The sequence below is a fragment of the Stegodyphus dumicola genome, chromosome X1, assembly GCF_044657685.1.
Source record: "Stegodyphus dumicola isolate Sdum_Otavi_A_Nest chromosome X1, ASM4465768v1".
Taxonomy (NCBI): domain Eukaryota; kingdom Metazoa; phylum Arthropoda; class Arachnida; order Araneae; family Eresidae; genus Stegodyphus; species Stegodyphus dumicola.
Genome location: NC_140780.1, coordinates 116,927,395 through 116,938,931, shown reverse-complemented (window position 1 = coordinate 116,938,931; position 11,537 = coordinate 116,927,395). Strand labels below are relative to the sequence as shown.

Sequence of the window (11,537 nt, the reverse complement as noted above, 5' to 3'; positions counted from 1 at the left end):
CAATAAGATATGGAGATTTGGAATTTTTTTTACTCTGATAAAATTTACGGAATGCTTACGATAATTTAATAACATCACCCATATTTATTATTCTACGGCTAAAAATGTAGATAATTTAAAATATAAATTCCTTTCAACAAAATGTTTTTGAAAAGTTCCACCACACTTATTACTAATTCATGTCATAAAGATGACAAAACATTTAAAAATGATTAAAATGTATATTTTATTATTAAATTTTGAACGCCAATTAATTGAAATTTTAAACTGATTATCCAGATGAAAGAACTATCCAGAACTAATTTTCGGGCTACTGGTTGTTTCAAAGTCATCCAAAGATTGTTTAATGCTTTAAATCGTAAATTATAAAGCAGAATCCTTTTTTTTTAACTTAACATTTTGTAATGAAGATCTATTTTACATTCCTTGCGTACCTCAGCATCTATTTAAGAATATCTCATGTTCACATGGCCGAGGTCGACCGGTGCAACCAGTGCAGTCGCACCGGGTGGTAGCATTTAAAGGCTGCAATTTTTTTTTAATTTATTTTTATTTATTTATTTTTATTATTATTATTTATTTAGTCGAAATTTTGGGGATGCCAAAGTTTTTATAATTTAGCGGAGGCATTCGGTAACAGAATTTAGGAGCGGGAAAATGCTTAGAATTGCGGAAAGTGTTGGGTAGCAGAATTCAGAAGCCGCCAAGAGATTGCACTGGGTGGCAGAAATTACTAGCGCCGATTCATCATGTTCACATAACATGGGAAAAAACATGGGTATAGGTAGGATTCGAGCCAGAGGGATGCAAGCCAGTTTAGACTTAGAAATTAAATTGGGATTCCCGGATTATATCCGGAAGTGGTCGAGTAGAAATACAGCTGAGCACTAGTAATCCGGCTCAAGAGGTCGAATTGAGGCGAAACGGCTAACTGCATGAGCATTCTTGTGGTTTTTCGCAAGTATCAGTGTAAGATGAATACGAAACAGTTTCTATTAGAAAATTCTCCTCGAAGACTTCCCTTCCCTTAGGCAGATAGCTATAACTGAATAAGCGCGTGTTTTGCCCTAATCGAATAAACAAGTAAATAAGCAATGGAATCAAATGGAATCGAATTGTTGATGTTTGAGGATTAAGAACAATGAGATTCCTGAATTTTTTTTTTTTTTTTTTTTTTTTTTTTTTTTTTTTCTTTTCATCTTTTAACTCGTACTACTAAAATTTAAATTCTGTGTGCGCTAAATTTCTCTAGAGCTTCCTACCTATTTCGATTTTTTTTTCTTGAAATAGATTTCAATATCGTGTATTGAATATATATATAGTCATTGATTTTCATATGTTTTAATTTTTCAAGTGTCACATCCATAGGTATTTTACTGTATTTTTTTTGCCATTACTAGTTTCCAACGCTTAGTGTTTTAGTGTGTTTATTTTCTTTTACTCGTGTAGCATAATTTCTCACCCTTCAATGACATTGTTTTTTAAAATATGTTGAACTTTTTGGAGCCACAGCTCCTGGTAACTTTTAACTTTTAGGCGAGCTTACTACAATTTCTAATTTACTTAATTTTGCAGCATATTGCGCAAAATGTTATCTAGACCAAATTGGTCATACAGTATTGTACTAACTACCTTGCTTGTTATATATATATATAGCCATTCAACCTATTATCAATGGCTGTGGAGCTCAAGCAGATTTGTATTCCGTTCAAAGCACTTAATAGTTTTACCTTTATCACATGTTTCAGACAAAGAATTAAGAAAACATGCTTTGTTTGAGGAAGATAAAATCGTTGCCACTTCTTTTGCGAAGTTTTCCAATGTGAGCTCTTTCATATTTTCAATCTTTAATAACTCTATCCAAAAACTGTGCCAACGTTCTATCTCGCAAAATTTTCCAAACTAAAAATCACAAAATATTGCATCTTTTTGCTTTTCGTCTGGCATCTTTAATCGTAGGATCGTAAACCAATAGCAGTAAAAACATGCTGATAAAACTGCCGCTGGATAACGTTTTCCATCTTGTGAAATTATAAACAAACCAGATACATAATTATTAGAAATCTTTCTAAAATTCGTTAATTTAGATGCTGGAATGTTTGAAAGACGTTGAACTTACTTGGAATTCAATGGAAATTGTTACATCTGCTGCAAATGACGCAGCAAACCTCTGAGGTAAAGAAAAAAAAACTCAGTTAAACGAGTGACGTGTCTTAGTCGAAAACGATAGACCGTCCTTGTATTTATTTGAAACGCAATGCTTGTGTTGATTAACTTGTAAATATTTTTAATTGTGTATACATTTTATATGTTAATAATAAAAATTCTGAAGAGTTTAGCTATGCATCTATTCCAGTAGACTAAAAGGAATGAACTTCGAATGGAAGAACGACAGCTTCCAGGACAGTCGTTTGGAAGTGAATTTATCAGTTATCCTTTAAGCACGTTAAAAGTTGATAAAATTTAACAGAAATGTTTAGAGCTGGTGGAGAGCAGATTATCCTGATCTAAAACATCTCTTGCTTTACGATATTCTCTCATGAGGGTTAAAAAGCTGTTAATGTAGTCCATACCTAGTAACATATTCAGATTTCTTGATAGTATTGAATTAGCAGAAGGTAATATAAACATGATACAGACAATTCAAAAGATTGTCGATCATATCAACAATGTTTAGAACATTTAATGAACAACGAATAACTTTTTGCTATTTTAAGAGAATTTAAATGAGTTTGAAATAGAGAAATGAAAACTAATATTATATTAATATTGTTATAGCATAATTTTTATAAGAATTATTGGGATCTACAATTAGTACTCTCACATAAAAGGAACTTGTGTGGATTTATTTAATATGCTTAACAGTTAATTTTATTTTGAAGCAATCCTCCCTATCGCTGTTGCTTTCAAACCACGCTTTTTTTGCCATTATGATATTTCAGTTTCGCGCGTTATCCAAAGTAGGGTAGAAAGATACTGATTGTCTCGATATTTAAGCTTGCTATTTTACGGCCGTGCATATTAATTGCCTATTTATCTATGTGGGTAGTAGGGCTAAAAGCCAGCTCACGTTAGTCACCTTTGTGCAGCTTCGGTTGATTATTTAACTTAGTTTTTAATTTTATATTTCTATTCTGAGTTATAGCCAAACATATTGGCGTAGTTTTGTAAGCACCAGGATTGCCGACTGTAAGTTCTTTCTAGAGTTGAATAAAAGGATCTTTTCACCATTCGTAAGCCTTGTTATTGATACAGTTTGAAATGAGATACAGTTCACGTAAAGATCTAGCCAACAAAGTAATTTAGCTAGAATCTTACAAACTAATGTATTAAAGTTAGCAGAGGAATATTGTTGCTACGTCTGCTATTATGCGTTATTAGCCATATTATTATCTGAAACTGGTGTTAGGTTAGCAACCTTAGATTGCTGATTTACCACTATAAAAACATAAATAAATAGATATAGGCTATCTCTGTTTATTTATGTTTATGATCGCTGCAAAATATTGAAACACTGGAACTAAAAGTATAAGTATACCAAATTTTAATTTTACATGGTAGAGAGGTTTCTGAAAATCATGCGAAAACTATTCGCATAAAAAGTGTAATGAAGCATATAAGGGATTGGATTTTCATATTCATTTGATGATAGTAGAGACATTAGGTTATTTCGAAGCTGGAGTCATGAAAAATGAGCAATGCCTTCGCCGGGAATCGAACCACGGACTTCTCGAATACGCGCCGAACGGGCTGACCACTGCACGACCAAGGCATGCTAAGAAGGCGGGAGAAATACCTTATATACTCCCCCTTTTAAAGGGCGACTGGGATTAGTGGACGCAATCGCCAAATCCTAGCGGTGAAGAATCATCATTCACCACCTTTTAGTTTGGGAGCCACTGAAGAGACATTAGGTTATTTCGAAGCTGGAGTCATGAAAAATGAGCAATGCCCTCACCGGGACTCGAACCACGGACTTCTTGAATACGCGCCGAGCGTGCTGACCATTACACGATAAAGACATGCTAAGAAGGTTGGAGAAATAATACCTTATACACTCAATGGCTGTTTACCTATGGGAAGGGATGAATTCGTAGATGTCTTTCTAAAGGAAGCTGGCTCCTATTTACATTATTCATGGGAAGAATGATGAAAGCACACGTGTTCCCGGACTCCAAACGGGTTAAATTAGCTAAAATTTTTTCTTATATGCTCTTTCAGTGGGAGAATCTAGCGTATAAAGAAATTAAAGACTAGCTCCAGATGGAAAACTCCATGAAAATCGTTAATGAATCATATCAAAACGTTAAATTTCATTTTTATGAATTATTATTATTATTTTACGAAGTTATAGTTTACTTGGTTTCTCTATTTGTTTGGATCAAATCTTAAAACCAGTTTTTGTATCTTTTCAAGTACCAATAATGGCAGTACACTACTCCAAAAAAATGTTTCAAGACTCGAAGCAAGTTTTTTTATTATTTAATGTGGGTATTTTCTCTCATACCCTTTTTTTAAGTATTGTAGAATTTCCATTTCCGTACCATTAGATAGACCGGAAAATATTATTTCAAATAAAGAGTTTTGGGTACTTCTAAAGTAATTTGCCAGATTTGGGTGATTTTTTAAAAAATCGTTCAATTTTCTTATTATCGCGTTGTTGTTAACAGTGATGGATTTCTAAATTGAATGAATTGATCCTTCGTTTTTATAAGTGTATAATTTTATGCGATGGGTATTTAAATTACACGGAAATTTAAATAGAAGCGGGTATTTAAATTACACGGAAATTTAAATAGAAGCAGGTATTTAAATTGACTATTAACTATTTTAACAGATGCGATGTTGGAACAGATTGCCTCGCTTTAAAACATTACCAAGAATTTTATTGCAATTCGACATTTTTGATTAATAAAACGTTTTCTCAAAGAGGTCTGCAGTTAATGTTTACTCATTAAATTTTATTTGAAATAAAATAGAGCTACGTATATAACGCAGTTTGAAAAGAAAGAGTTTTCATAATAAAATTAAAGGTTCTGAAATTAAAATTAAATTTTTCATTTTGAATATACATACATACATACACAAAGTGATTAAAAAATATCTGGCAAAAAAGTAAAGCAAATTGAGGGGACCAGAAAAAAGCAGATTTTGTTATGGAATATGTGTGCTGAAACAGTGCTTTGAGGAGATACAAGCCGTTGCTGAACAATATGTAAACGCGTTTCGTTGGCGTAAATCATCATTACCCTTGCAGATTTAGAGCAATATGCATCCCTACACCAACGCGAAATTCAGCTATATATATTTTTTATCTACTGACTTTAGGCTGAAACGGAGCAGCTATTTAAAGAAGGTATAGAGAAAGATTTCCAAGTATCTCCTCCTTCGCGAAGTTACTCCATTAGATAAAAATGTCTATCGGCAAGCTCCACGATCATGCAGCGATGCGTACCACTTGAAATCAGCACGGGGAATAATAATTTAAGTGCTTTAGCAGTGCTTTCACTCACTGCTCAAACTTGTGACAAAAGCTACCAGAAAAGTATGAGTTTCCTGAAAACCGGTATCAAAGGAGGGAGGTTTAACTTGTGAGGTTCGAGTTCCGTGAACGGGCTGGCTGCATGGGCGTTTTCGTGGTTTACCCCATGTGTAACGTGTATATTAGCCAGTTTTCCCTACAAAGTCCTCCACGAAGGCTTCCCTCCCCTTGGGCAGATAGCCTTCGAGGCTTTGCCGTAATCACGCAAACCAAAACCAACCAATATTGAGGGGAAGTCACAAGTACAAATCCATTACCTTTCTTAAAATTTTACTGCAAGCGTGCTAATTGTGTGACAATTTACAATTATTTGCTGTTGCATTAATTTTTGATCAATACTGAGCATTCTAGAAGTAACTGTGTTCTGTGTCGTTCGGCCCTTCACTCAGGAAGATCTTAATTTATCCTATAATTATTTAAGTTTTCCAGGGCCTAAATAACAGAATGACAGAAGTAATTTTAGAGCAAAATTGTAAATTCAAAAGTATCCTAAAGTCTTTTTCCCTTACGTAAAACTGTCAATCTATCTCATATTTTAATCGTTTCTTTCTTGCGCTCTCTTTAGGTATCTCTAATGAAAGACACGGTTGCCTAATAGCTTGGGAGAATCATAGTATATAAGCAAATACTTAACTGTCTCTATTATTCTGTATTATTATTCTACAATAGAAAAGGTTTTGTAAAGAAAACAAAATATATCAGTGTACAGTAATAAAATGAATGAAAAATATGACAGAATATAGATTTTTGATATCATATGCTGCAAATAATTTTCCAAAGGCTTGTATAGAGTGAAAAGTGGTTTTAAGCTAAGTATATGAAATACGCACTATATCAAGGACTATATATTTATTTGAATATTAAATACAAAAGCACTACAGAATTTTATAACGTACAGGCATTACAGAATTTTATATGGACTCTCTAAATTAAAATACAATTGACAAGCTTATACATATAAGGAAAATATATCTGTGAAAAGTTTAATATTCCTTTACTAAAAAATGTAAATTTTGAACAAAATATATTTTCTGCACTCATAGCATAATGTACCTTTACACTTTAGTTTCATTCATCTATGGAATTGTTATCTAATTAATTTTAAACAAAATGTCCCTGAAATATATAATCAGTATTACAAAGTATCATAGCTTTACAATGAATTATAGCATTTTTTTAAAAACAAAGCTCTAGAACAGCATTTTTAATTATCTCTTCATGTTACAGTTTTATAACCTAAAATATTTTATCAGATACTGATACGGATAATAGTTTTGTGTCCATATAAAGAATTATATACGCACTACAAAGGTGTACATAAGACATGTCTTATGAAAAAACTATGCATTTCCAGGAAAATGTGTTTCTTTCAAATATACTTATACATTATCTTCGTAAATATTTCTTGAGAATATTTTTAACATAAATGTAAACTGTTTAATAAATTTAGTAAATAACACATTTAGTAAATAACAAGAGTTCTATTTATTTATCATCTGAATTATAAGTATTGCTTTAAATAGTTTTTATGTAACAAAGTTATCTATTTTTCATATTTTGAAATGTGATGCAGAAAAAAAAAACTGGAAATAGAGTTCCAATTAGACATCCAAATGCTCTCAAAAAAGTGTCTAGGAAAAGGACAGCTAAAATTTTCCATATTTTTAAGAGTTTTCTCGTTCTTCCAGGCACATAGAGAAAGGGAATGATTATTTTCAAGAACTTAACTCTTTACACTCCAAAATTTCAAAATGTAATTCATGTTTCAGCCCCTTTGTTTAGTCAGATGAAATGTATTTCATTACTGCATTTTACAGTATGCTACATCTTTTATTGTGCTCTTTTTTTGTTTTAAAAAATGCTTTATTCTTTTGAAAGGAATGGAGAAAGTAGTAGGTCTGCCATAATCAAATATTTCATCACTAATCAAATAGTTTATTAATTGATTTATTGATTGTTAAACCTGTGCCTGTTAGCTCCGGAAATCGATAGAGTTTTACTTAATATCTACAACTAAACTGAGGTTGCCATTGTACTTGTACCTAAATTTAAATTTTACATTGACGTGTTTTTCTTCCAATTTAACTCCTGAAAGCTTCGAGAAAGTCTTAAGCTTCGAAAACTGCTTTTACAAGAACTTCCCAAATATCATCATAAAATCCCTAGATGAAGCCAGATTGACGAGAAAATCGTCACCAGACGCGAAAGGAGAATTTTTTTCCGATATATGTCCTTACAAACATACTAAGTAACCACATGCTCGGTTAAACAAAAACACAAGCAAAAATACACTCAATTAATAAACAAATATTTTAAAATACAAAAATACAAAAAAGCAAAAGCAGAATAAAATAAACACAAAGATTTGAATACATTTACAGCATTACATGAAAATATATAACATAGCATTAATTCATTTGCATATTTCGTTGAATTTTAGCTGTTATTATAAACAGACTAAGTAACTGCATACTTGATTTAAAAGCACAAGCAAAATGCACTCAATTTATAAAAAAATAAAAACAAATATTTAAAAATACAAAATTGCATAAAAGCAAAAGCAGAATACAAATAAAAATAAACACAAATATTTGAACACAATTTACAACATTACATGAAAATATATGCATTAATGGATGCGAGAAGGCAATTTTGATAAATGCAAAAGATTAAATTTTGAAGATGTATTTATCGACAGACTTTTGAAATACACAAACGAAGGAGAAAGTTTAATAAATTAGATTGCCAAGAATCAATCGAAAAAGTTATAAGGTATTTTACGTTAATTAACTAATTATTGTGATTTGTGATGCCAAAAAGAATGACGTGAAATGCTTTGCAAAACTAAACAAGTCTTCTAATGAAAAACGAATTGATATTAGCTGACAGTGTTAAAAATTATACAGTAGAGCGCCTTTGCAGTTGAAGAAAAATATAAAAGAATATTCCCAGAAGGAAACCTAAGTATAACTTGATTAAAAAAAAAAGTCTGCTAGAATGCTACGATAAATCAGAAGGCTTGCCAATGATGGAAAGGGAAAAATTCGATACATTCTTTTTTTTGGTGCAAATAATATTACGAGTTGGCTACGTGCCTATACTGAAGTTAGCTTGTGCTTTGTAGAACGCGAATTCTATAAGATTATGTAAATAAGATTTTTTTTTTTGAAAAAAAATTATTTATCAGTATTTTTCACAATAATCTACATAGAAATACTCGTCTTGTAATATCTTAACATTATACCTTTTCCTGAATAATATTTTTGTTATGCAAAAATGCAAAAATTTTATCTTTTAACTTGTGTAATGCCCCTGAATATGATTCCCGATTACTGGATTCGGCCAATTTTTGTCGTACAGGAGTGAAACTTTTTGTGCTTTATGTTTTATAATGAGTATACAATTTTCCTAAACATAAGTTTAGGGGCATGGATGCATTTTGTAATTTTTAAAAGGTTTACTTCTTTAAATTTAAAAATGCCATAACATGAATATATGCGTTACTTAAAAGCCTTTTGACAGCGGAAGTGTATGTCTGAGACCAACGGTTGCGAAAATGAAGGATGGGTAAAGACTTTTGTAGGCACACACAAGAAATTGCATTACCTTTAATCTTGCATTATATTTAATCAGTCTTTAAGATTTAAAAGTTTTATTATTGGTGGAGGTAAGGGGAGGCGCTCCACGTTCATAAAATTCTTCCTAATGGCAATTTCGGACATATTCTGTAAAGTTAAACACTGCATGGATTTATGAATTATAAAGCTTATCAAAGCATTTCTTTCGTCATTGTTGTCACTAGTGTAGTTCTTCCAAATGTGTGCTCGCGGATTAGCTCCGCAATTTATCAATAATTCTACAAGGATTTTATTTCCATTCATAAAAGCCTTAAATAAAGGTGTAAATTTTCTGTAATCTAGACAGTTGACCTCGCTTTTGCTAGCAATTAATTTTTTAACTAGACGTTCATCTTGTGTATTGACTGCTGCATGCAGAGCAGTTTCATTCATGTGATTAGCCGCATTGACATTAATTCCACGATTTATTAAAGTGGAACATAAATTCAAAAATTCTGCTTCTTCTTTTTCTGTTCTTACTGCCTGACCACGTTTTTCAATAGCAGTCAGAAGTGCTGTGTTTCCTTTGGAATTTTTGTGATTAATCTGTGAAAGAAAACGGACTTTATTACTTCATATACATTAAAGTACTTTGATATAATAATAAGAATACTAAAAGCAACCCACATATTTGATAAACCATCCACTCATATAAATAGTTTGGGAATAATTTCTATCCTTCATCTTCAGAAAAGCTTAAATAAGAGAAGTCTTTACAAATGCAAATATTTCAAAATTCTCCAAAAATGCTATTTATTCAATTAAATAAAATATTAACAGAAATTAAAATACACATGATCCTCTATAAGAAATTCATTTTCTTGGTTATTTAAAATAAAGTGCGTTTATTTAATGAAACGTTTTTGAAAAATTGATGAAAATATATCGTTACTGGAGTTTTCCTGTTTTCATCGAAACCCAGTCTGGACAATTCTGTTATTTCGTAAGCCTCAGCATATAAAATTTTATTTAGGATGTGCTTCCTGAATTTTCCAGTGGAACTGGTTTTCGGAAATTACGTGATAATTGTTTCGAAAATTGCAGAGGAAAACTCCTGGATATTCAAAAGTTATGAAATAATATGAAGTAAACTGTGTAGCGAAGATGGTTAGATAAGTCAAGATAGACTAAATTAAAAAAAATACTAGCAATGGTGTGTAAATAGAAATCTCTCCTGTTTGAAATTTAAAATTAAACAAAATTCGACTTTAGATTTACTTATATTATATATTTAGATATTATATGAAAAAGTATTCGATGCCTTTAGAGAAATAATAAATTGAAGTTGTCTTCTTCAAAATTTTATTCGTCTGCAAACATGGACAAACAGTATTTTGGGGAAGAAAGATATGATCTTTTTACCAATAGCAAAAACATTATAAAATGAATCTTATGTATTTCAAAATAAATAATTCAGAATATTTTGCTCCTTGGAGAAGGGGAATTTTAATATCAGCGTCCTACACCGTGAACAGAGATTTTAAATAAAACAAAAGGCAGAATTTTGTTTAATTTTAAGTATCTGTAAGATACTAATTGATACTGTTTATTGACTTTCATTCTTTCTGCGATTTTTCGGCTAATAATTCTTCTCTGATTTTATTTCCTTTACCTGCTTTAGTTTAATCTCCTGCTGTGCATTTTTTCCCGATTCACTGAACATCCCAAAGGAATTTTTTTGTTTTGAAAGCACCTAATCGTTTTCAACTCGCGGATTTCGTGTCTAGAAAAATACAAAGTTCTGCTTCATAAAGTTAATATTTGTTGCAATCACCGATATGCAAGCAATCCAATGAAACAAAAGCACAGCTATGCCTTGAGTATATAACTCTTTTTTTATTAAATAAATGCACAATTTTCTACGTGGCGTTAATTTACGATGGAAAAATATCATAACAGTTTTTCCCATACCAGTTTAAACAGTTTAAACAGCTCATTTTGAATATGAGATTTTAAGTTCTATATTTTTTAGCTTCAGGAGAACTAATTCTTAAATTAAAAGGTCTAGTGTAATGCAGGTATTTCGCCGACATCTGTACACCAGAATCAAGACCAGAATCAATCCTGTACACCAGATCAAGCAAATTCTTTTTAAATCTCATGATTTTTATAAAATATGATTTTAATTTTTATAACTTTATAGTGACTTTTTAACTTCAAAGGCTTAATATATAGTTCAAATTGAGAAAGATAAAGATTGAAATTTCGTTTAACATTTTGGAAGACTGATTACTCCATAAACTTGTAAATAAAAGATTGATTACTCCATATAGTGTAGCTTTTTATCTATAATAGTCCTCCTAGTTAAATATTTAGAAAAGTAGCATAGCATTATCAATTTTTAGAAATATTTATTTTAGGGAAATTTTTCAATAGTT

At 31.1% G+C, this 11,537-nt stretch overlaps 1 protein-coding gene across 4 annotated transcripts in view; it reads right to left on the bottom strand.

Annotated features, from left to right (window-relative positions):
• Window positions 1-6,376: 6,376 nt before the first annotated feature.
• Window positions 6,377-11,537, bottom strand: part of LOC118184575 (transient receptor potential cation channel subfamily A member 1-like) — a 63,172-nt gene continuing 58,011 nt past the window's right edge. For all 4 annotated transcript variants that reach the window (XM_035354280.2, XM_035354277.2, XM_035354278.2 and 1 more), the window contains one exon: window positions 6,377-9,705. In XM_035354280.2, coding sequence (XP_035210171.2) covers window positions 9,172-9,705 — 534 coding nt within the window. In that variant the 3' untranslated portion in view covers window positions 6,377-9,171. The remainder of the gene's footprint in view (window positions 9,706-11,537) is intronic.